We start from the raw sequence: 26,910 nt of genomic DNA on the forward strand, positions 1-26,910 counted from the left end.
TAAGTGTTCAACACTGACACAGATAAAGTTCAGGCGATAAATGTCACTTGTCTCATCCATTAACAACAACAACAAAAATAAAGATACAGATCCCAAGAAGGTAAGCAGAAAGAAAGAGGCGTGAATAAATGAAATCGGTCGTTTCTCCCCGGTCTCCTCCCGGCGCTGCGCACTCCGTACCGCCCTCCCCCCACCCCATCATCCTTCAACCGCCGGTTTTGCCAGCATCGGTTCCCAGCTCCGCCCTGCAGTGCGCCATCAAATGGGTGAAGAGGAGGGACCGGTGCCCCTCCAGGAAAAGCCCGACAGTAACACACGGTGCACCCAAGTGAGGGGAGAACGTCCAACAATTAAACTCAGAAACAGTGTAGGTAGTGCCAACAAAGCGTCGTGCCAAGTCCCAAGCGATCAAAGGTCCTCCCTAGTCCCGTGACACCGCCAAATAGACAGGATTCCAAAAGGTGACGACCGTCATCGCCGAACGCGAGGCGGGAAGCGGCGCGGACCCGGAACAGTCAAGGATGAAGTCCGACCAGCCTCCAGCCTGCACTCGCCCTGCAGGCCGTCACCGCCGCTATGGACGCCACCCCGCCGCCCAGCGGGGTCTGTCGCCGCCTCCCCTGAGGGGGCCAGAGCGCCGCGTCACGTGCCAGGGCTGAAAGTTCGCAGTCGGGCGGGGAGGGGGGGTGGGATGCAGCGGATCGCCGCAAGGCCGTGGAGTTAGTGCGCCCGGTGACTCACCGGACGCCTCCGCGTGCAGCTGCGGGCAGAGGGACAGCGTGCCGGGTGGGGGCCGTGCCCTCGAGGCCGCCCCCGTCCCCGTTATTAATAACCCCGCGCCTGGGAGGCAAAAGCCTGAGGCGGGCGCCCTCAGCGGCGCGACGCCCGCGGGCTCAGCAGCGCACTCTGCACGCGGAATAAATAACAATGTCATTAAATCGCCGCCCAGGCGCCGGTCCGGATGGAGAGCGGGCGCCGCCGGGAGCCGACTTTGTCTAGAACCCGCCTCCCGCGCGTCCCCGCAGCGTCCCTTGCGTCCCTGAGGGAAACCCCCGCGCCGCCGGGGCCCGGCCTTACCCGCCAGCTCGTCGGGCTCCAGCCCGCTGTCTGCGTCGATCCCGCACAGCACGAAGTAGTGCGCGAAGCGGCAGGCGGCCGGGGAGGAGCCCGAGCCCGGGCCGGGCGCCGCGCCGCTCCCGCTCATCCCGGCCGCGCTGCTCCTGCCGCCGCCGCCTCTCGGGAAGACTCGCCGCTACGCCTGCGGTCCCCCCGCGCCTGTCCTAGGGCGACACCCGCGCGCCCATGGCCGCGCAGCCGCCGCTCGTCACGCAGCCTCGCTCCCCGCTCGGCGCCGGAGAAGCGGCCGCGAGCTCGCGCCCAGTCGGTCCCAATCCCGGTCCCGGGTGGGGGAGGGGCGCGCAGGGGGAGTGTCGGCGTGAGAGACTCGCGCCGCCGCAGCTGCGCTCGCGAACTGGAAGCCGCGGCGTCTGGCGCCCGCGGGTCAGCTGAGCGGCGCTCGGGCTGTGGGAGCGCTGGGAGGGCGGGGGCGCTGAGGACCAGAGCGTGGGATGGGAGGGGGCTGAAAGGAGGGCGCGCTCGCGAGGGGCGGGAGCGCGCTCTCCGATCGTGTGCGCGCGCGCGCCCCGCGGGCTGCGAGGGAGCGCCTAGCGCGGGCAGGATTAGTGCTCGGCAGCCGGGGCCGCGGCCCAGGGGGAGGTAGCACACACGCCTTCTGGCCTCTGCCAGCCGAGAGGGTTAGCCGCGGTGCAGGATTCTGGCTTCCAAAGGAGATGCTACCTATTCTAATTAAAAAAAAAAAAAAAAAATGCAGCTTTGGGGAAGTCTGAGATCGTTTACCATCACGGCCTGGAGGTTCAACATCTTTTGAACCGTGACATGTGCAAATGCCTGTTTCGTTTTAAGATCTTAGTCCTTGAATCTTTCCCTCAGCCCTCACCCCCATCTACAAGCCATCCTTACTCAGTGAATTCGTGTCAACTCAATGACCACAAAGGGTTGAGACTTCTAAAAGGACAATTGCGTATCCCACTACCCCTTTCTGTAATTTATCCTGACACTTTTCAGGTCAGTGTAAAGTAGCCAAGGCACTCCAGTTCCCCAGCTCTGTACTCGGTTGATATTATCAGCTCTCCCTACAGGTACAATTGGAGGCTGATAAGACAACAGGAATTAGACCCTGAACTCTGCTCCTCACAAAGCCATGGCTTTCTTACCCTGCTCTTCCCTCTGAGATTCCATTTTACAGGAGTTCACCAACCAGGTTTTATTTCTTTGAAAGGTGAAAAACCGAATAGATCAATTTCTACATTGTCATGCCTTCAGCACCATTCCCTACTCATTTAGGATTTGGGTATAATGTGGGTGGGTGGGTAGGTGGGGGGCGTCACAAATACCACCAGTAGTCACACAAACCTCCCAGGCACGTGGACTGAGAAACAAACTATTATTCTGACTGAATAATGTTCCTCCTGGAAGATAGGTATGTGTGCATATCATCATTCACTATACCTTCTATTCTTTCTCTCTTTCCTCAATTTTGAAATGTAAGAAGAATCAAGAAATCAGGGTGAAGGACAGCCTGGGTAATTGACATTTTGCTCCTACCGCACCCTGCTCTCTTTCTTCAAAGCACTTGTAATGACTTTTTCTGTTTGTCTTAGCTGGATTGTAAGCTCCACAGAGCAGAAATCATGCTCTGTGTCTCATTTCTAGTATCTAGCAGAACCCTGGTCCCACTGAGCCCTTCAATTTATTTTTATTGAATGAAAGAAAGGTTATCCAGGTAATAAAACGTTGTTGATGCTTCTAGGAAATATACAAACTTTAATATCTGTATTAATGAACATGAAAATATGCTAACTTGGTGTTGTACAAGTATTGCTTTTCCTCCTGTAGAGGGTACTGAAATACATACCACAATTTCACTGATAAGGAGGAGAGGGAGTGACTGAGATGAGTATGTGTTTCTCCTAACTATTTTTGGTGATTGCTTCTTACAAAATGTTTGTCAGATTCTAGACTAACAAACAAAGGAAAATGAATTTACCTCTGAATTAACCATGAGACATGTCATTTTTTGTTCACTTGTTCACTTGAAAAGCAACTGAGGGGTGCCTAGGTGGCTCAGTCTGCCTTTAACTCAGATCATGAACTCAGGGTTCTGGGATGGAGCCCCAAGCCAGGCTTCTCTGCTCAGTGGGGAGTTTGCTTTTCCCTCTACCTCTACCCCTGCTCCTGCTTGTGCTCTTGCCCTCCCCCACTTAAATAAATAAATAAAATCTTAAAAAAAAAAAGAAAGAAAAGAATTGATTTATGAGTTTGTAAGCCCTACATTAATCTTAAGCTGAAAATATTGAAAGAAACCCAAACAGAATACATTCAATTATGAGTATAAATCTCATCAAAATAGAAAAAAATCTCCAAAATCTTTCCTAAAGCTTCCAAGAGAATAGTTACACATTATAAAATAAAACTTAACTTGAAAATACCTGGGTACATTCTTAATGATCACTTCAGAATCATGCTGTATAGGTATATTCTGCATTAAATTGCAGTGAAATAAAAGGATAATCAAGAATTAACTATATATCATCGCATACATGTTTCCCTCTAAAATAATGACATAGAAATAATTTAGCTAAGCAAACAAAAAATGACTTGAAATAAATTGTCCAAAATATTTAAATTGTGTCAAGGAGGAGAGAGATCATATGCCTCTTCCCATGCTAAGACAACCCTTGTCAATACCATTCTTCACCTCCACCAGGCCACCCACACATAAACAAAACCCAGAGCGAAGGAATTGCTAAAGTAACTTCGGATCCCCACACATTCATTGGACCACACTTCACTAACAGTCAGATCACTATATGCCATTAGGTGAGCATTTCTCAGTCAAGGACTCATTCTTCAGCTTCCCTCAGACAGCAGACCCTAGAGAGGTTCAGCTACTCCAAGCTTAAATCATGCCCTCCATTTGAGGACTGAGTCCTTCAGAGGTAGCAAATCATTGCTCAGATACTTAGAGCATTGCCTTCCATTCTGCTGTTGTTCCTCGTATGTTTGCTGCCTGAATTGAGAACATGCAGAGAAGGCAGTAATCCTAACTTTAACTTCTAAACAGCACAAAACATGCCAAATAATCACGATTCCAACAAAAGGAAATCCCGAGGGACATTCTCTTCTGCCAGGGTTTTAGCTTTCTGGGAAAAATCTTATCACAACAAAAGTTTATTTGGAGAGTTGATTATCATATTCTGTCATCATAGTTTCAGGAAAAAAGGTTAATTTATGCCAATAAGAATTTGGTAGCAAAATAGCTGACTCACAGTTTTGCCTAAACTTGTTCCTACCTTTTACAATGAATCCAATATTAATAAGAGTCTCCTTTATGTAAGTTATTATGCTAATGCTTTAAGAATATGAAATTTAAAAAGACATGATCCCATCTCTTCAGGAGTATATAGTAGAAAGGCAAATATTTTTCGAAGATAATTAAAAGACCAAAAAGAGATAATAAAAAGTAAAATCTGGTATATTCCACATGACAAGTTCGAAAAGCAATATAGGATTTAGTGAAGAGAGATGTCAAATCTTCCTATGGAATTCAGTAAGATAGTATGAAAGTGATAACTTTCAGGAATGGACCTTTATAAGAGCAATAGGATTTCATGAGTTAGAGATGGGAGGAGAGATATTCCAGGCACAGAAGAAGTGACTGGGGTGAAAAGTGTGTAGAGGGAGATAAAAAAAAGTGTATAGAGGACAGTAATTCAGTTGGAGCCAGAGCAGAAAAGAGTCTTGAACAGCAGGCGAGTAGGGCTGACTCACCTTTTTATATTCTTTTCTCACTTGAGGGATTTGATGCCTGAATGCTAGCTTTGAGTAAGTTTGACACAAAATATTTGAGATCAGCTAAACCAGTCTTCTCATTTTACGCATAAAAATATCTAAGTCTCACAGAATTTTGGTGATTTACCCAAACACACATTGTTAGTGGCAGAACCAGGAGCAAAGTTTAAAAGATTGCATTGTAGTGAGCATTGTAGGATCTTTTTTTTTTTTTAAGATTTTATTTATTTATTTGACAGAGAGAGATCACAAGTAGGCAGAGATAAGGGGGAAGGAGCATTGTCAGATCAATCTTAAAGGCCTTCTCATTTTTAATATCTGTAAGTCTATGAAATCTCTTTATCTGAGTTGACTAATCTTTCTCCTATATGCTGCTTACTTCTTTTTAGTAATCCACTTTGGAATTTGATTATTTTTTCATTTTATGATGAAAAATTTTCAAATTAAAGACTAGAATACTGAACCTCTATATACCCATTACCTAGTTTTAATATTTTACATTGTGCCATTTGTGTTTCATCTATTTGTTTTTTTACTGAAGTATTTGAAAGTGAGGCATAATATTTGTTGACATTTTGATTATGCCTGTTTATCTGAAGTTTCATATGAATGTCTCCTTACTTTCTCAATGAAATCCCTAGACCTCCTTTTCTCTCTTTACCTCACATAAAACGTCAAACATTAGTCTTCATTCATCATCTAGTCTTAGTCTCCTATTTTTCCCCCCAATAATACTCTCGTAGATTCCATTCCTTTCTCAGGACTCCCTCCTCCTTCTGAGAACCCCTTTCCTTCATTCTATCTAAATTGTTCTCTCAGGAGCTACAATGATATGATACAACTTCACACCTATTTCTCCCTCCTCTCTGTTCAGTTGACTGATCTAGAAGAAGGCTTGTGACCCAGGCTGAGCCAATGAGCCCTTTCCCATTGGTCTTGGACTTAGGGCCCAAGAGTTGAGATGGTCTCTCTGCAGGTAGCCAACGATACAAGCTGAAGAGCTTAGGAGGTATCAGTAGTCACACTTCTAATATACAGAGAAAGAGTGAGAGGGAAGAATGAGGCTGATGGTCAGAACAGAGAGACAAGCAGAGCAAGCATCCTGTACTGTGATTATGAGTTTAACTTTTTTGCCTAAGCCAATTTAAATTGGAATTCTGACACTTGCAGCCAAAAGAGCACATATGTAAGTGTGATTTGAATGTTATCAATAGGAAGAATCAGGCAAAACCTTCAGGCTACCCCCTGCTAAAATGTATAAGACCACTCTAAACATTCACCCCACCCAAATTGAAAAAACTTAAAGAGAAGCTGTAATTACTGTACTATGTTTTCAAAGTCTCTCTATGAATTTTAATACATAAACTTATAAAAACTAATGGTACCTTATCTATTTATTGAAATGATAGCAAACTTATACTAAAAATACTATAAGCTTATTTTTTCCTCTTTTGGTAGATCATATTTTGTGACCAAAAATCTCAATATTACAATGTTTGCAGTGCATTTATCTGACAAAGAACTTCTATTCAGAATGTTTAAAGTATTCTTACAACTCAAAAGTAAGAAAAGGCCATTCTTCAAGTTGGCAAAATATTTGAACAAACATTTCACAACAGAAAATATGCAAATGACCCATAAGCACAGGGAGAAAAGGCCCAACATCCCTATTTCAACATGTAGAGATGAAAAGAATGACTAAATTACATCAGGGATGACAAAACCACAAAAAGATAGCCCTTCATATGCACTAGAATGGCTAAAATTTAAAAGACTGACAATACCAAGTGCAGGGAAAGATGTGGGTATTGTTAGTGGGTGTGCAAAAATGCTGTCATGTGGTAGCTTCTTATCAAGTTAAACAAACACTTCTTATCAAGTTAAGCAAACAGTTAGCATATGTCCAGGAAAAATTCATTCCTATGGACCTCCCCCCCAAATTGAAAACATATGATCACAAAGGTTGGTTCTTACAAATGTCCATAGCAGCGTTATTCATATTAGTCCCAAACTAGAAAAAAAAACGATGCTAAATATCAATTTATTGTCTCTCAGGTTTGAATCCATCCCTCTTCACCCTGCTTTGTGATATTAGAGCAGGAACTTATAAGCATTTGTCCTCTGCCAACTGGCAGCCTTTGTCAAATTGAGGGCACTGGAGGGATTCCACAAGAAATATATTGGCAGGAAGGCACTTAACTTCTGGTTTGTGGTTCCTTTTTTTCCATATTTTTATTTAGAACAGGGGCTACTGCTTGGTAGCACTCACCTCTGAGTCCTAGTTCTAGCCACAATCTCAGGTCCTGTTATTTGCCTTCTCAGACTGCTATTACAGACCGGCTGCTGGCCACCTGCACCATCTTGTATCTGCAGCCCACCGAGGGGGGCAGCTCCAGCCCATGTCCCTTGGCAAGTTTCTTCACAACTGTCAAGCAGGCTGTCCATTCCTATGATGGCCACACTCTTTTCAAATAGGTCAGAATCAGGGATACCTGGGTGGCTCAGTCAGGTCCTGAGGACCTGACTCAATGCTCGGGTCATGATTCCAGGATCCCGGGATCCAATCCCACATCAGGCTTCTTGCTCAGTGGGGAGCCTGCTTCTCCCTCTGCCTGCCACTCCCCCTGCTTGTGTTCCCTCTCTCTCTAATAAATAAAATTTTAAAAAGGAAAAAAAAAAAAAGAGGTCAGTATCAAAGCCTTGTTGGGGGCAAGGAATCCTTTTCTAAGTCCTTCTTTCCTCCTGAGTCTGCTCCCCTTCACCCTGCTTACTATTTCTAGTTCCTCTTGTACCCCTTTAAGTCATTAACAACCTTTTACTAGTTAACAATTATATTAAATTCTCCTGTTCAAATGAGTGGTTTCTGTCCTTTGTTTTCTTTTAAAGATTTTATTTATTTATTTGGCAGAAAGGGAGAGAGAGAGCACAAGCAGGGGGAGTGGCAGGCAGAGGAAAAGGGAGAAACAGGAACCCCGCTGAGCAGGGAGCCCAACGTGGGACTCTGATCAGGGGACCCTGAGATCATGACCTGAGCAGAAGGCAGATGCTTAACAACTGAGCCTCCCAGGTGCCCCGGGTTCCTGTCTTTTGACAGAGGTACAATCCAGATGGCCATCATCACATGACTGTGTAAGTGGATTGGTATACTTATTCCACGAGCTACTACTCATTAGTAGTAAAGAGGAATGAACTACTGACCTATGCAACCAGGTGATGACTGTCAGAAATATGCTGAACAAAATGCGCCACAGGCAGAAGAGTCCATGGTGTATTAGTGCATTTATATGAAGTTCTAAAATGGCAGAAAGCAGATCATGGCAGCCTGAGGCCAGAGGTTGGGTGGGATATGGACCTGACCACAAAAGAGCACAAGGGAAGTTTCTGAAGTATGAAAAAAATCTGGTATCTTGATTATGGTGGTCATGTCACAGGTACATACATTTGTCAAAACCCATTGAATTGTCCTCTCAAAATGGATGCATTTTAATATATATATAAATTATACTTCAATAAAATCTATTTAAAAAGGAAAAAAAAGCCAAAAGATGTGTGGTGATTTTTAATTGCATTCTATATTTCAAAACTTTGCAGTTCCAAAGTTTCAATTATTTTAGTTGATTGACGAGAACTGATTTAAATTCTTAACAAAAGTCTTGTTCAATTTTCATGTCCAGCTGGCATTTTTTGAGGTAGTTAGGTATGCTGGTGAAAGGGATGGCCTCCAGAGGCACACTGCCTGTCCTCAGATCTCACTTCTTCCTTACCTATAAGACAATTTGTTTAAGGTTACTAAGCTTTAATTTCCTTATTTGTACAATAGGGATCAAAACAGGGTTGGTATAGGGGTGCCTGGGTGGCTAAGTCATTGGGCATCTGCCTTCAGCTCAGGTCATGATCCCAGGGTCCTGCCTACTTGTGATCTCTCTCTCGCTCTGTGTCAAATAAATAAATAAAATCTTAAAAAAAAAAACAAAAAAAAAACAGGGTTGTATAAAGTCCAAAGGAGGTAATATGTATAGAGTGCTTAGTCTAGTTCCTGGTACACAGAAAATATAAAGTACACGGAACATATTGTTTCTATATGCCAGGCATTGAGGTAAATATTTTTAACATACAATATCTCATTATTTGACTGTTAATAGGAGTTATGGCATCAGAAAACCAGTGTTTGGATATTATTGTAAATATTTGAAATTCTGTTCTTTCTTTCTTTTTCTTTTTTAAAAAGGGGAAGGGGTGGAGAGAAAGAGGCAGAGAGAGAGGCAGAGGGAGAATCTTTTTTTGGGGGGGCAGCAAATGTTTTTTTTTAAATTTTTTTATTTTTAAATTAACATATAATGTATTATTAGCCCCAGGGGTACAGGTCTGTGACTCACCAGGTTTACACACTTCACAGCACTCACCATAGCACATACCTTCCCTAATGTCCATAACCCCACCACCCTCCCCCTACCCCCCCACCCCCCACCCCCGGCAACCCTCAGTTTGTTTTGAGAGATTAAGAGTCAGAGGGAGAATCTTAAGCAGGTTCCACACCCCCAGCCTGGAGCCCAACACAGGCTCCATCTCATAACCCTGAGATAATGACCTGAGCCAAAATCAAGAGTCAGACACTTAACTGACTGAACCACCCAGGCGCCCTGTAAATATTTGAAATTTTTTAAAAGATTTTATTTATTTATTTGACAGAGATCACAAGTAGGCAGAGAGGCAGGCAGAGAGAGAGGAGGAAGCAGGCTCCCCGCTGAGCAGAGAGCTTGATGTGGGGCTCAATCCCAGGACCCTGGGATCATGACCTGAGCCAAAGGCAGAGGCTTTAACCCCCTGAGCCACCCAGGTGCCCCTAAATATTTGAAATTCTTAATGAAAATCCTAGGTGGTCCAGTGGTTCTTAGGTGGCACCCCAGAATATGGCAGGGCATGACCAATTGTAGTCACACACAGCCAGTGGGGACATCAGACCCTAGACCTGGCCTCACTCAGTGATGTCCAATGAACAATGGAGAGCAAGGACACTCGGAGGACCCTGAGTCCCTGCTCAGATAACAGCAAACTTGGAATCCCAGGTGGGCCACACCTCTAGATGGTGTCTAGACAATAAACAAAAGGGGTCATAAGATTTAGGTATTGAAAAGGGGGGGCAGAAGGGAGACTCCAATGCAGGTAGCATTCCAAAGTCTGGGCAAGAAGTGAGCCTCGAGAAGTCATATGAGTCACAGTCTCTAGAGTTGGACTAAGCAAGAAGTGGAGAGTGTATATGGGTTGAATCATGTCTTCCCCAAAGATATGTCCAAGTCTTGATCCCTATTACTTGTGAATGCAACCTTATTTGGAGATAGGGTCATTGCTGGTATAATTAAATTAAAGATCTCAAGATGAGGGCCTCTGGATTTAAGGTGGGTCCTTAACTGAATTCTGATGTCCTTAGAAGAGAAAGGAAGATATAGGACATAGAGACACATAAAGGGGGAGGCCATGTGAAGACAGAGGCAGAAGTTGAAGTGACATTGCCACCAAGCAAAAAATACCGAGTTTTGCCTGGAGACCCCTGAAGCCAAGAGAGAGAGCCATGGAACGAATTCTCCCTCACAGCCTCCAGAAGAAACCAACACTGCCAGTACCTTAATTTTGATCTTCTGGCCTCCAGAACTGAGGACATCTATTTCTGTTGTTTCAGGCCCCCAGGTGTGTGGTAACTTGTTGCAGCAGATTAGGAAATCAACACAGGGGGCGCCTGGGTGGCTCAGTGGGTTAAAGCCTCTGCCTTCGGCTCAGGTCATGATCCCGGGGTCCTGGGATCGAGCCCCGCATCAGGCTCTCTGCTCAGCGGGGAGCCTGCTTCCTCCTCTCTCTCTCTCTCTCTCTCTCTCTCTCTCTCTCTCTGCTTGCCTCTCTGCCTACTTGTGATCTCTGTCAAATAAATAAATAAAATCTTTAAAAAAAAAAAAAAAGGAAATCAACACAGAAGGAAACTGGCAAAGGCTGAGTCTGAAAAAGGAACTGGGGACCTAGGTTACCAAAGTTGGATGCAAGCTACATCCGACTGGGGGCTCATCAAAGGAGACTGACTTTGCATGTAAGATAGGAGTCTAATTCTAATAACATAAGCACAATAACAAATTCTAAATAGAAAATGCAGGGACAAATTTTAATTTGAAAATGAGCCTGGGTGGCTCAGTCAGTTGGTGTCTGCCTTCAGCTCAGGTCATGATCCCAGGGTCCTGGGATGGATCCCTGCCTGCTTAGTGTGGAGTCTGCTTCTCTCTCTCTCTCTACTCCTCCCCTACCCCTGCTTGTGCTCTCTCTCTCTCAAATAAATAAAATTTTAAAAAAGAAATACTTGTCGTATTACTCCTTGTCCCTCCAACCTCCTCTTCCCTTAGGCCAGACCCTCGCACGGCACACAATAGGGAATTTTTGAACCTACAGAATATCTATATTTATCCTAGTTTTGCTGTCCCATTTAATCTCCAGGCAGAAAGAAAATAGCGAAATTTCCAGTGCTTGCAACCTTTAATTAGATTAGCTCCATCCAGTGGAGAAATGAGCATGAATGTCAGAGTTTGGAATCCACCAGTCAGGAGAGGAGGAAGTAGGGGGTTACTTCTTTAGAAGTCCCTCCCTATGGAAATAGGAGGCCAGAGGAAAGGAAGTTGCTCCCTAAGAGGTGGTTGTTTAATCAGAATCCATTCCCCATCTCCCTTATGTGTAGCATTCATACTGTTTGGTTGGGATTGGCCTTATTCTTAGCTCTAGGCTGACACTCACTTTGTGAACCTATGTCACTTGTAAGAGGAATTGATTCAGGAATGGACAGTTAACCTTAGGTTGGTCTAATTAGTATGAGGTTCCAGACTTTTGTTTGATAGCTGGAAGAAGGAATACCCTCTTTTCGCCTTGGATATAAAAAGGAAGTATTCAGTCCCTAGAATTGCTGGTAGCCCTATAAGGAAAGCCAGGCCAAGGATGAAGCCAACATACAGAACAGGGCAGAGCCAAGAGAAACTCTAAAAAGCAGAGTATATGGCGCATCTGTGTGGCTCAGTCAGAGAAGCGGCTGCCTTCAGCTCAGGTCATGATCTCCAGATCCTGGGATCAAGCCCTGCATCCAGCTCCCTACTCAGCATCCCTACTCCCTACTCAGCCTGCTTCTCCCTCTGCATCCCCCCCTCCCCGTGCCCGCTCTCTCTCTCCAGTAAATAAATAAAATCATAAATAAACAAATCAATACATAGCAGAGTATATCATGAACTCTGGATCAAATCACACAAGAAGCCTGCCCAATATCTATCATTTGTCAGTTATGTAAGCCAATACGTTCCTTCTATGGTTTCAGCCAGTAGGACTTGGTTCTTTTACTTGGAAGTAAAAGTATGCCCCTCCCCACCAAAATAAGGGGGTTGATCTTTAAGTTCCCTTTCATTTAAAAAAATTATATCCTAAATTTAATAGGAAAGAAATATATAATTACATATTCTGGGAAAAAATCCCAGGGCCATCTCTTTTTTTTTTAATTAAAAAATTTTTAAAAAGATTTTATTTATTTATTTGACAGAGATCACAAGTAAGCAGAGGCAGGCAGAGGGAGGGGAAAGCAGGCTTCCTGCTGAGCAGAAAGCCCAACGTGGGGCTTGATCCCAGGACCCTCGAGATCATGACCCGAGCCAAAGGTAGAGGCTTAACCCACTGAGCCACCCAGGTGCCCCATGGGCCATTTCTTCTTAAGGAGGTGACAATATTATGCCACCAAAGCCTCAGGCAGCTAAGGACCCATAGGATAAGCAAGATACTCTATAGAAAACATTTTCCTTGGTTGGCTGGGTTCCTTCTTACCAAACCAAGGTTGAGAATACAAGAATATCAATTAAAATGTGTACTTTCTAACAAAATTTAGAACACTCATACCCTTTGATTCAGTTCTGCTTCTCAGAATCTCTTCTATAAAAACACACAAGCAGGGGTGCCTGGGTGGCTCAGTGGGTTAAAGCCTCTGCCTTCAGCTCAGGTCATGATCCCAGGGTCCTGGGATCGAGCCCCACATCGGGCTCTCTGCTCAGTGGGGAGCCTGCTTCCTCCTCTCTTTCTGCCTGCTTCTCTGCCTATTTGTGATCTCTGTCTGTCATATAAATAAATAAAATCTTAAAAAAATTGTATTAAAAAAAACACACACGCAAAGGATATATGTGCAATGATGTTCCCTGAAACATTGTTCATGATATTAAAAAGGGGGAGGCAATCTTATTTCCCCCAGGAGGAAATGATTGTATAAATTCTGGTATATCTATACAATGCAATGCAAAGAATGAGGTTGCACTGGTAGGAAACAATTATCTAACATATAATTGGATGGAAAAATCAAGAAATAAAAACATATGGTATGATCATATTGTGTCCAACATAAACTCTATACACGTTTGTGCTTAAAAAAACATGAAAGGCTTCTATCTTTTATTTTTCATATTTCTATATTGTTAAAAATAGAACAATAGGCGTCTATTGCTTTTGTAATTTAAAACCTTTCTTTTTTAAGTGTGGATATGTATCTTTCTGTGAGAAAAGATCATCAACATTGTGACTCATGGCATGGTTAAGATTATGTAAATAAATTTGTAACTATTTTACTGACTTATTGAGACTAATTCAAATGACTGTACATATATTCGTGTATGCATATATACACATATACACATGATTATTCATTATTCAACAATTCTTATTGTGTGCTTACTATTAATCAGGCAGTGTTCTAGGGATATGTCAATGAGTAAAAGTACTAGAGATATAGTGTACTGCACATATATAGATCCAAAATAATCTCAAGAATGTAAGTAAATTTTTTTTTTTTTGAGAGAGAGTGCGAGAATGTGGGAGCAGTTTGCGGTGGGGGGCTTGGGCAGAGGGAGAGAGAGAATCTTTAGCGGGCTCCATGCCCAGTGCAGGGCTCCATCTCACCACCCTGACATCATGACCTAAGCAGAAATCAAGAGTCAGACACTAAGAATGAAGTGAATATTGTCACGAAGCAAAAAATATATATGTTTTATATGTATAATTTTCAATCATCAAAGACATTTGATTTGGTTAATCATTGATGAACTGGACTTTGTGTTATAAATTGGTAACATTTCCCAATTTCATTTATAAACTTCATAGTTGAAAGCACTGAACTGGATAGCCCAATAAGTATATTTTGGGTGCAACATCTTTAGACCCTTACCACATGCCAGAATTTAAACTTGAGTTCTCAGTTCCAGACTTGACATACAATTTCTTTTTCTTTTTTTTAAGTAGGCTCCATACCCAGCATGGAGCCCAACTTGGGGCTTGAACTCACAACCCTGAAATTGAGACCTGAGCTGAGATCAAGAGTCAGACACTTAACTGACTGAGCCACCCAGGTGCCCTGAGTATTGCAATATTAATTAATTCAGATATATAAATCTTTTCTTTTCAACTTGTGCAGCTGAGAGCTTCTGGAGGTGAGGAACTGTTTTCTCTTTCATCACAATCATACATCACAGTTTATGCTTTCAGAAATTTGATTGACTAAATGTATCCTTCAGCTTTCTCAACAAAGACCGTACATTTAAACTAAAAATAGAAGGCAGATCCTCTGTGGTTTTCAGTCATAATCAATATGACTATTCATGAGGTAATTGTTTTAAGCTTAGCAATTTAGACCTAATCCCATCATTGAATGAGGCTTCAGATCATAGAGACAAATTTCAGGATGTTTATTCACTTTAGCTTGCTTCTAAGCAACTATTATCCTTCAAACTTATAGCCCCCTTGTTAGGCATCATTTTTAGGGAGTAATTTTAGCTTACATAATAGTTTTTGGAACACACTGTGGAAATTACCTATCTTGTTTTAGGAAGACTATGGACTCTTTCTTTCTCTCTCTCTCTTTTTTTAAAGAATTCTTCTGCTATGACGATTTCCTTGAACTGCAGACTCAAACAATAATTAAAGGTAGCAAGAAAGATGCTGGGAGAAAAGCCAATTTAATTGTACTAGCCTGAATAATTGTTTCTGACTTCCAGCTTGCCCATTGTGATTTTTTTTGGCAGGAAAAAAATTAATATTAGACTCCCACAATCTTCAAACAAGTAAAAATTATAATCTGGTGGGTGACTATTTAAAGTAACAGAATCCAAGGCAACACAAGAGGCTTAATTTTAGACATGCATGTTATTAACTAAGAGTAGGAAAGAGCATCATCTAGTAGTGAAGAGCCAGGGGCTTGAAGCAACATTTGAAAATTTATACTCTCATTTCTTCAAGGTTTGAGTCGGATTAAATAACTCCAACTCCTGGTATTTAGCTGGTTTATCCTTAAATTTGGTTCAGTTTGCTCACCCCTTTATCACTACACAAAACTGTTGACTATCAAGATTATCAGAACACAAACTCTTTGTTTTAGCTCAGGCTGCTACAACAAATTACCATAGACGGGGTAGCTTACACAATAGAAATTTATTTCTCACAGTTCTGAAGTCTGGGAGCCCTAAGATTAACGCCAGCAGATTGGATGTCTGGAAAGAGCCCTCTTCCTGGTGTGCAAGCAGCCATCTTTGCAATATGTCCTCAAAAGTAGTTGGAAAAGCAGTGAAAAGGGTTCAGAATACCTTATTTAGTGACTGATATCTGTGAATGTTATATAGTTTATAGCTAGAAATGTTAAAATATTTTGGATGACCTTTTCAGCATTGTTGGGTAAAAAGTGAGTTTGGAGACTCCTCTAAGGCAAAATTATGGTTGGATTATAATAAATAAGTCAAGGACAAATTAAAAATTCTAACCTAAAAAAATTACTGAAAAATGGAAAGCTTGCAAAGTCAACATCTGAATTTAGACAGTAAAAATGTCTGTCTTTTCTAGTGATGTATTTTAAAATGTTATCACTGGCTACAGGCAGGCAGTAGCTACACAAAAGTAGCAATTAATGTGACAGCAGTTGAACGTTAAGACCAAATTAGGGGGAATTATTTACTCTCATTGCTATGATTGGAAGTGCATAGGAGATACCCAGAAGCTACTATAAAGGAGGTTATGGATAAATACACACTACTTTTTATATTCATCTTGAAATGTACAATTGCACAAAATCCTTTCAAGAAAAAAAAACTTAAAGTGAGTAAAATATAGAACAATTTACAGTCTTGGATCCTGTGTGTTTTTTTGAACAGCAGCCATAGTCTCCAAACATTGGATAAATATTGAACTCTTTTCTTAAACTTTTTGTTATGGAAATTTCCAAACATACACAGAGTAGAAAGAATAGAATAATGAGTCCTCATGTATCTATTACCTGCATTCAACATTTACCAACATATGACCAGTCTTGTTTATAACCTTTCTGTCTCCTGACCTCAACTATACTAGATCATCTAAAACCAGCTGTCAGACCTGACGTTAATGTGTGCCAAATATATTTCAATTAAAAAAAAAAACAACTCTCTGGGGGTAAGAGGAGGGGATAACTGGGTGACTGGCATTAAAGAGGGCACACAATGAAATGAGGTGTTATATCAGACTGATGAATCACTGAACTCTACCTCTGAAACTAATAATATACTATATGTTAGTTAATATACTATATGTTAATTAATTGAATTTAAATAAAAAATGAATTTAAAAAACCCTCAACAATAAAATGAAACAAACTGTCAGATATCATATTATTTCACCAGAAAATACTGTGGTCTGTATATCTAGGAGATTAAGACTTTTTTTTAAGTATAATCATGAGGCCACTTTCAAACTTAAAAAAATGAACACCTAATATAAATCATATCCAGTCAGTAACATTAAAAGTCTTACTTATAGCCACCTAGTTTAGATAATATTTTGTAGTAATACATTGTTTTCAGATTGAACTTTACAGGAATCTGAATTTTTGAGTTAAAGTATTTTTATGCAATATTTGCACTGTTTTGTTGTGTTGAAATTATGTTAAAATGAATACATCTTACAAATCACATTCCTATATTCAATAGGTCATTTGGCTGATTTATTTTATCTAAGGACTAGACATGGAGCAAGTTGATCATTATTTTTTTGAAAGATCTTATTTATTTGATAGAGAGAGAGAGAGCCCAAGCAGGGGGAGCAGCAGAGCGAGAAGGAGAGGGAGAAGCAGGCTCCCTGCCTAGCAAAAAGGCAGATGCAGGGCTTGATCCCTGGACCCTGGGATCTTGACCAGGGCCTAAGGCAGACGCCTAACCGACTGAGCCACTCAGATATCCTCTTTCACGCTATAGCTAACTTTCAGCTTGTTTACACTACTGTGTTGCACTCAGTTTTACAACACGAAAATTCCTCTGAAAAAGTGGGTACTACTACCCATTTTCACCCTCCTTCTCTCTCCTATTCAACCCCTGGCTTCTCTGGCTTGGAGCTAGAGCAGGTCTGGCCTCTGGAGAGTGACTCAAGCAGGCCATCTTTGTTGCCCATTTGGTCCCCTCCACCCTGGTTTGCCAGTCTTCCATCTCACAAGTAAACTTTCTGTTTCAAACTTCAGGGTATCAAGCTGGTTATTACATATCTGAAGTATCACTCTTATCCAAATCCCTTTATTATTTTCTCTTGTTTGGGAGTTTAGATGATTTTAATTAGGGCAACTGAGATTGGTGTGGATTTCCAAGTCAGACCTGCTTCAGATCACAATCCATCACCTGTGTTCTCAGCCAACTCTGAGTCACAATGTTCGCATCTACAAAATGGAGATAATAATAATATCTAACTCATCAGATTGGTGGTAGGATTAAGTAAGATTATCCTTCAAGGTCCGAACGTGTAAATTTCCAATACACAACTTTATTTCTCTACCAAAGCTCCTCAGAGTTTGTCCCACTTCAGCCCATGACACCACCATCCACATTTGCTTAGGCCCCAAACCTGAAGTCGTTCTCGATTCTTTTCTTTCCCTCACCACTAACATTCTCACAGTATTGGGGTGTGCCTTCAAATATATCTTAAATCTGACCATATTGTATGACCTACATTGCTATCATCCTAACTTTAGTAATCCTCAAACTTTTCCATCTCAGATCCCTTTCCACTCTTGGAAACTATTGTGGACTCCAAAAGCCTTTATTTATATGGGTTATATTAATATTTATCATCTTTATTAGAACTCAAGCCTGCAACAAGTGTAAAATATGTATTTGTTAAAAAATATTAAGTCCAAAAATAATTAAGTCCATACCATATTCATATAAAAAAATATATATACATATATCCATACATATACACATATACATATGTATATATATTTTTTAAGATTTTATTTATTTATTTGACTGACAGAGATCACAAATAGGCAGAGAGGCAGGCAGAGAGAGAAGAAGGGAAGCAGGCTCCCTGGCGAGCAGAGAGCCCGATGCGGGACTTGATCCCAGGACCCTGAGATCATGACCTGAGCCGAAGGCAGCGGCTTAACCCACTGAGCCACCCAGGCGCCCCTACATATGTATATTTTAAGTACCTATTTGTTCCAAAAAAAGTTAGTGAGAAGAATGGCATTGATTTAGGTTTTTTGCCAATCTCTTTAATGTCTGGCTTAAAAAAAAATAAGTGTGGATTTTCATATCTACTTCTCCATTCAATAACTTCTGCTTCAATGTATCACATGTCTTGTAGCCTCTGGAAAACTCTATACTCATGAAAGAATGAGGATAGGAAAGGCAAATAATGTCTCAGTGTTATTATGAAAATAGTTTTGGGGCGCCTGGGTGGCTCAGTGGGTTAAGCCTCTGCCTTGGCTCAGGTCATGGTCTCAGGGTCCTGGGATCGAGGCCCGCATAGGGTTCTCTGCTCAGTGGGGAACCTGCTTCCTCTCTCTCTGCCTGCCTCTCTGCCTACTCATGATCTTTCTCTCTCTCTGGCAGATAAATAAATAAAATCTTAAAAAAAAATAAAAAAAAATAGTTTTGACCTTGCAGACCTACTAGTATGTCCTAGAGATTCCTAGAGGTCTGCAGGCCACACTTTTTAGTGTTCTTCTTAATCTGAGATAGAAGTTACCTACCATAGGGGCACCTGGGTGGCTCAGTGGGTTAAAGCTTCTGCCTTTGGCTCAGGTCATGATCCCAGGGTTCTGGGATCCAGCCCCGCATCAGGCTCTCTGCTCAGCAGGGATCCTGCTTCCTCCTCTCTGCCTCTCTGCCTACTTGTGATCTCTGTCTGTCAAATAAATAATTTAGAAGTCTTTAAAAAAAGGAGTTACCTACCATAAACTTCACCCTCATAAACTATACAGTTTAGTGGTTTTCAGCATATTCACAAAGTTGTGCAACAATCACTATGAGCTAATCCAGAACATTTTCATCTTCCCATTAGCATCCCCTCATATTATCCCCTGGCATCACCTGGTAACCACTAATCTTTCTTTTTCTATGAATTTGCTAATTCTAGACACTTCATGAAAGTTGTGAATCCATACACTATGCGATCTTTTCTTTCTGGCTTCTTTTACTTAGCATAATATTTTCAAATCTCGTTCATGTTGTAGTGTGTATCATACTTCATTTCTTTTTGAGGCTGAGTAATATTCCATTCTGTGGATGGATCACTTTAATTATTCATCAGTTAATGGACACTTGGTTAGCTTCTCCTTTTTGGCTATCCTCAGTGATGTCACTATGAATATTGGTGTACAACCGTTTGCGTGGACAGGTTTTCAATTCTCTTGGGTACATACTGAGGGGCAGAGCTGCTAGGTCATATGGCAACTGGACACCTAACTTTGAGGAACTACCAAAATGGAGAGAGCACATTTTGAGAACCACTTCCCTAGTCTAAGCCACTCTCACTGTCCAGACTATTGCAAGACTTACCTAACTGACTTCCCTGGTTTCACCCTGATGCCCTTGAAGCTTCATTCTATACAACTACCACTGCCATTTTGCTAAGAATTCACATTAGAGCACATCACCTTACTGTGTAAAAGCCTCCAATGGCCTTCCATCACACATAGAATAAAATCCAAACTCCACCAGGGTTCGAACATGATCTAGTCCCTTCTTACCTCTTTGACTACCTCTCGTCACCACTCCACCCTCACTCACTGTGGGCCAGCCCCGGGACTTCTGCTTTTCAAACACGCCAAGCCTCTCCCACCGCAGTGCCCTTTAATTTATCCCGTTCATCTGGAACTTGCTTCCTACTAATCTTTGTGCCCTTGGCCTTTCTAATTTACATTCAGATCTCTACTTGAAAGTAATGTCCTCAGAACAGCCTACCTTGGCCTCCCCATCTAAAATAATGATCCACACTAATCCCCCTTTATCCCTTTATCTGACTCTATTTTATTGAGTACTTGCTTTTTTACTTATCTGCTTAGCTGTTAATTTCCACCATTATGTTAATTTCCACCATTACATCGAGTTCCTAGAGATTCAATAAATATTTTGGTATGAGCGCAATAAAAGGCACTGGGTGATCACTGCGCTACAAACTATCCCCAAGCACAGTGATCTGCAACAACGGTTTAGGCAAGGCTTAGGTGGGTGATTTTTCTGTTGGTCTTGCCAGGTGTCCCTTGTGACTGGAGGCTGGCCTCAGTGGGACCTCCCCCTCCCTCACCACATGGCCTCTGCATATGATCTCTACAGCAAGGTAGCTGGATTTCTTACACAGGAGTTCAGGGTTCCCAAGAGGGAAAAGGTGGAAGCTGCGGTCCTTTTAAGACTTAAGCCTGAAACTATCACAGCATCCCTTCTGCCATAGTCTGTTGGTTAATAGAGTCAACAAGGCCAGCCAAGATTCAAGGGACTCCACAGGGACATGAGTACCAGGAGTGTTTCATAGGGATGGTTAGGTGCTGGGTGGGGGGGGGGGTGGCGGGCAGTGGTAACCCATGAAATTGGCAAGCACGCCATGCAAAGGCTTGGTATATATTACTCATTGTTATTAAAATTATCTGGTAGCTGGAGAAGGAAATTCCTCAAAGAGCTGGCTGTACTGCCCATTGGAGCCTCTTTCTTAATGCAGAGCTGTATGAACAAGAATGAGAAATCTGATTGAGTACAGGAGTCTTTGGTGCAACTTGATCAGAAGGCATATGCCTGGAGATGGACACGTTTTATTAGAGAATTTCTGTAGCAACATTTGTTAAAATGGAATTCTGATGGAAACCTTACCCAGGCAGCATAGCATAATAGTTACAGCACAGGACTCTGGAGCCTGATGGCCTGGGTTTGAGTCCTGGTTAGACAGCTTACTAGCTGGTGATCTTGTATGAGTTGCTTAACCTCTTCATGCTTCAGTCTCCTCATCTGTAAAATGAGAAGGGCAATAATGGTAACTACATTGTGGGTTATTGAGAATTAACTTGGTTAGTATCTATTAAGACAGGATAATGCCACATAGTGATTGGTATGTAAACATTTGTTAAATGAAGCACAAATTTCACGAAAAAATACTGAGACATTAATTCAAACAACGTCAGTAGTTACATTTCTCAAACAGTAGATAACCCTTTTTTTCAAACTTGCAAAAAGTTAATTGAACTAAATCAAAGTAATTTACTAGGATGTAATCTAAACCCTACCCTCCTCCAAGTTGTTGTTGTTGTTGTTGTTTTTAAGATTATATTTATTTATTTGACAGAGAGAGAGATAGTGAGAGAGGCAACACCAGCAAGGGGAGTGGGAGAGGGAGAAGCAGGCTCCCCACTGAGCAGGGAACCCAATGCAGAACTCAATCCCATGACCTGAGCCAAAGGCAGATGCTTAACAACTGAGCCACCCAGGCATCCCATCCTCCAAGTTTTCTCCAATCATTAACTATACAAACACAACTAGTGGTCATGCCAGCTAATCAGTTAGGGTTTTTTTTTTTTTTTTTAATTTGTTTTTGCAATTACTTCATCTGATTTTAAGACTTTGACCTTTATTGCATTTTCTTTCACCCTCCTTAATAGCTCCCTTGAAAAGCCTTCAAAAAAAGACACAATAATGACTGGCAAGTTAAAGTAATATTAGAAAGCAATTCTTGTTCAAAGGTTGGGTTTGACGGTGCAGGGTTGGAGGTCACTCACAGCTGTGAGCGTCATAGTCCCCAGAGGGCTGGTCACCGCCACTCCAGGAAGTTCGCTCACAGCTTCATTAGCAATAGACTACTCCAGACTCCCGCAGCCTCTTCCTCTACAAAACTTGGAGTCCCCAGGCAAACAAAAACTGTAAAAAGAGGGACTAGAGTTAATCTAGTTCTCACCGGAGCATTCCAGGGTAAATTTGCAGGCCAAGTTGCCACTGACAATTTTAGAAAGCCTGGGTAAGATGGATTCCTTGTGAAAAAAATGAAATATCACCTATGTTTGTGTGTCATAGTGGCTTTTTAAAGGGTTTTGTCTTTTTTTTTTTTTAAGATTTATTTCTTTATTTAAGAAAGAGAGAGAAAAAGCAAGGGGAGGGGCAGAGGGAGAGGGAGAACCTTTAGCAGACTCCGCTCTGAAGAAGGAGCCCCACCCCAGGCTCTATCTCACCACTGGAGGATCAAAACCTGAGCTGAAATCAAGAGTCAGTCACTCAACTGACCGAGCCACCCAGGTGTCCCTTAGGTGTTTTCAGTCTTATACCATGAACAGCTTCAGAAACATAACAAGATTAATATAATAATTATTGCTTCCATGACAATCAACATTCCAAAGATGAGGGGGGCAGTCAGTACGGAAGGTTAATTATAAATAAGAATATGTGTAGATCCTCTGGACTGGCGGTTTGTCTGAATCTGAATGAATTATAGGGAGTCAGTGGGCTCCCATTGTCTTCTCTGTCCCGCTTCTATACATGTACCTGCCAAATACTGAGCACTAACAAAGCTTTCTTTCTCTTTTCTTCTAATTTCATTTTTTTGTGCCACTAATAACAATAAAGGGGAAAATGGAAGGCATATGTAATCTTACCACCTCAGTGCAATTATCTTCATTTCTACATATTTTCTTCCAGACTTTGTCCAGATGTATATAGGTTTTTATATAATTAGCATCACAGTGCACATGCTTTTCAATTTCACCTTTCACCTTTTATAACAACATTTTATTCATGTTGTTTAGGAGCTCGTGGGTGGCTCAGTTGGTAAGTGTCTGCCTTCAGCCCATTCAGCTCAGGTCATGATCCCAGGGTCCTGGTCTCTCTGCTCAGGGGGAGCCTGCTTCTCTCTTTGCTTGCTGCTCCCCCTGCTTGTGCTCTCTCGCTATCAAATAAATAAAAAAATAAATAAAAGCTTTAAAAAACCCACAAACAACATTCATGGTGTTTCATAATCCTCTTAATTATTATAGCTTCATATTCCTATCAGTTGGTGTGTGATGACTAGTCATTTGTCTTTTAGTAGACATGAAGTTTGTTTCCATTTTTTCTTTTCTTTGGCTACAGAAGTTGTAATGAACATCTGTTTTTTATAACATCTTTGGCATAATTTCCATGTGATAAATTCCTAAGATTATGAGTTGTGGCAGAGTGTATGTTCTAACGATGGCCACAATAACACCTCCCAATCCCATTGCTCTTCTGCAGTGTGACCTTGATACTCTCCCTTGAACATCGGTGAGCTCTGTGACTGTTTTGACCTAAAGAAAGTGGCAATAGGGACACTACACTTGTTTCAAGTTCAAGTGTAGCTCTTAATTGGCCTGATAACATCTGTTTCCTGCTTTTAGAAAGTGAGCTATCCTGAGATTACCACCATGTGGGAGGCCCAAGCCCCATGAAGAAGCCCTAGGGTCTGAGATGCCAAGTGGACAACAAAAAAGGCACAGCGGCAGTGAGACATAGGAAATGCGAACAAAGATACCACCTTGGAAACGTATCATCTAGACCTTGCAATCCGACATGAAGCCAGGCAGAGATACTGCCCAGCAGAGCCCTTCCAACAGAACTGCATGCAAAATAAACAGTTGTATTAAGCCACTAAGTTTGGTGATGGCTACCTAGTCACAGGTATTTGAGACATGAGTGTAGGGACCAAAGGTAGGCTGTCCTAAGACAGACCACTTTGGTGTGGTTATTTTGAGTTAAAAAGTAATCAAAATCCAGCAGAATCAGGAAAACTCTTTACTTCCCCTTCAATTGCCTTAAAAGAATTTAGAGAGGCAACCGGTCTAGGAAGAGAGCTATCACCATAGATAACTACGTTTTGAGAGGACCTACGTATGGTAGACTGGGAGGGACCTAGCAAGGCCAGTTTGATCAAAGCCCCTTATATCCCACTGGGTCTTTTGGGGCCAGTAAATATTTGTTTGCCAAACATTTACTCTGTTTCTACTTCCCTTGAATTGTATTCCTTCCCTTTGCAGTCCCAGACCGCTAACCACTTGTCTTTAGTTCAGAATGACTCGCAGACCTAATTTTGCTTGTCTTCTGGGTGGATTCCTCCTACACATGAAATGAAATTTTATTTTTTTCCCCAAATTTTATTTTTTCCCCATCACATGTCAATTTTTAAAAAGTTTTTTTTTTTTTTTTAAATTTATTTGAGAGAGAGAGAGAGAGAGCTGTTCCGCATAAGCGGTGGGAGCCCCGGAGCCCAATGTAGGACTTGATCCCAGAACCCTGGGATCATGACCTGAGCCAAAGGCAGACTCAAACGACTGAGCCACCCAGGCTCCCCTGTTTCACATCAATTTAATTCTTAGTCCAGCTAGAAGGACCTTGAAGGGCAGAGGAAATTCTTCCTGATTAGATTAAAAATTTTTTTCTCAAATGCTGGCAAAGCATTTCTAACACGACTGGACCTGTTTGTACAATTTGCAGTGCTTTAAAAAGTCTGTGCTTTTCAAGGTGCAAGCCTTAGAGGATTTTGTTGTCTGGACTGTTTCTGAATTACTTCATTTAAGGGAGAGCAACAGCATCCAACTCTTTGGAGGGGATTTCAGTTTTGCTTTGATTCTGTTCTTGCTTGGGAAGTCCTCCACTTTTCTCACTCTCACCATCTCTGGTTTATGTCTTTCTTCCTTCTGGTCCCTGCCACCCACCCGCCGCCCCGGGCAATTTTAAGTTCTGGTCATCCTCAAACAAAAATAATACCTGCCATTCACTTGCTTTGAACTAAAACATAGGAAGCAATGTGAAATTCCTCCAAAAAAGGAACTAAGAAGGGCTGAAGTGTTGCGGCTACCTGTCTGGTAAAGATAAACATATGTTTGATTCACAAATTCATTCCAAAACCTTCCGGAGCCCCTACTATGTGCTAAGCATATGGATTCTCTTGGGTAGGACTCAGTATCTAGTGGTAGAAACTCACTGAAATCAGATTGGGGGAAAGGGAATTCACTGGCACGTGGAATTGGGGATGGGTTTCAGGTGAAGCCTGCCGCAGGGCTCAAACAACATGAGGCAGGAACAGATTCCACCGTTTCTTGGCTGACTCTGCTCCCCTCAGCTTGCTGGCTCTTTTCTCAGGCTCTGAGTAGTTGGTGGAAGCAGCAGCGCCAGCCTCACAGCCTCTTGGGTTCCAGTTCAATGAAAGAGAGAGATTCTTCCGTGGTGCTGGGCACAAGCCTTGGCATTCAAGGATTGTAACATCTCAGACCTCGCGCCCCTTCCTGAAGCAGCCACAATGGCCTGGGGCAGGAGTAGGGGAGGGGAGGATGCACCAATTGGCTGAGGCTGGACCCTGTGTTCCATCCTGGCGCTGAGTGCGCCTCTTCCAGAGCCTAGGCCCTGAGAGCCAGGGAGGGGGAAGTAGGCGGATGCTGTCCCAGATACCGCTGCGAACATCCGAACATCTGGCTGTCTCTACTCCCATGCAGGAATTTTCTGCAGCCGGCACGGTGTCACAGAGAGTAGTAGCTCACAACCATGTTTGACTAAATTTGGGGCTCCCTCTCCCCCCTATTTAATCAGTGCCCCTTTCTAGGAGTGTCATCTCTGTACCCGCTGTTCTCTCCGCCTCAGCTTTGTTTTAGTGCACTGAATGCAAGGACATTTCTAAACGTTTAGTCATTTATCCTTTGAGGTGCCACAAAATACCCTTCTTTCTTAGGAGAAGCAGCCTCCGGGGAAGGAAGGAAGCCAGCAGATGAAAGGCTACTTCTTTCCTTCTGCTCCTAGGAAAATGCATAATTAGAATTTTCCAAGATGAGAGGGAAGAGGGTGGAGCTAACTTTCCGAATCTGAATGTGGAGTGACAAGTGTTTATACAAAAGGATGGAGTTGGGTTAGACCTCTCCCCAGAGTTAGTTCCTTCTCAGTATAGGAGTCTATGATTCATGGCCTTTCTTCCAGAACAGGCAGTTGAGGCACTTTTTAAGAAGGAGAAGAGGGCATTGGCTGCTGAAGCTGGCTGGTGGGGTGGAGGGAGTGTCTTCAGCAAAGATGGGAGGGGCAGGAAGAGAAGGGTGAGTGGAGGCAGAAAGGCACACTGCCCTCCGCAGCAAACCCTCCCCCCCCACCCTGCCCTGGCCCCATTCCAGTTGTCGGTGTCAGGCTGCTGCTCCTTGCTCCTGCATGGACTGGGAGCATTTCCACAAATCCTCAGAATTAGTTCACATCGTCAGCTGGAGCTTGGCAGCTTTATTCTCTTGGCTCTTAAAGTAAATCAGGGCTTGACTGCTCAGAACCTGGCAGGGACACTTAATAAAGATGTTCCTTGGGGCTGGGGGCGGGCTTGAGGGTCCCCAGCCATCTCTCACGGTCTCCTTCCCATCCAGGCGGGCTTCCACAAACACACAGCAAGTTGTAGAAATTGCAAGATGGCCTAGCTCTACAGTGGAATGGAAGATCAGCCCTCAAGCCACCTCATGGCAAACAAAAGCCCATGAAAAGGGAAGGAGACGGGAGATGTTGCAAAGTAAGACCTTTGCCTTCCTCCAAGGGAAATGAAGTAGGTGGCAGAGGGACCCTTCAGTCATCTGAGGCAGGGGGAGCTCTGGAGGGTAAGAGAGCCACCAGGCCCATGAGCTGCTTGTCAATGCTGAGCTGAAGCCAGAGCAGGGCCAAAGCGCCCAGAGAGAGAGCTGTTCCTTCAGTATGGGTTGAACTAAAGAGCAGTTTCAGCGTTTGAGGATTTGCCTCATTTTTAAATTTCTCA

At 42.6% G+C, this 26,910-nt stretch overlaps 1 protein-coding gene and 1 long non-coding RNA gene across 7 annotated transcripts in view; one reads left to right on the plus strand and one right to left on the minus strand.

The window, feature by feature from the left end:
- Nucleotides 1-1,547, minus strand: part of DENND5B (DENN domain containing 5B) — a 203,166-nt gene extending 201,619 nt beyond the window's left edge. For 2 of the 6 annotated variants that reach the window (XM_047740602.1, XM_047740601.1), the window contains exon 1: nt 1,078-1,547. In XM_047740602.1, coding sequence (XP_047596558.1) covers nt 1,078-1,204 — 127 coding nt within the window. In that variant the 5' untranslated portion in view covers nt 1,205-1,547. The remainder of the gene's footprint in view (nt 1-1,077) is intronic. The other 4 variants (XM_047740603.1, XM_047740604.1, XM_047740605.1 and 1 more) reach the window with 3 other exon arrangements.
- LOC125106496 (uncharacterized) lies at nt 474-23,793 on the plus strand. The gene is made up of 2 exons (XR_007129338.1): nt 474-603; nt 23,540-23,793. It is a non-coding gene; the product is annotated as an uncharacterized LOC125106496 (long non-coding RNA).
- The last annotated feature ends 3,117 nt before the right edge of the window (nt 23,794-26,910 follow it).

Source organism: Lutra lutra, chromosome 8 (genome assembly GCF_902655055.1).
Source record: "Lutra lutra chromosome 8, mLutLut1.2, whole genome shotgun sequence".
Classification (NCBI taxonomy): domain Eukaryota; kingdom Metazoa; phylum Chordata; class Mammalia; order Carnivora; family Mustelidae; genus Lutra; species Lutra lutra.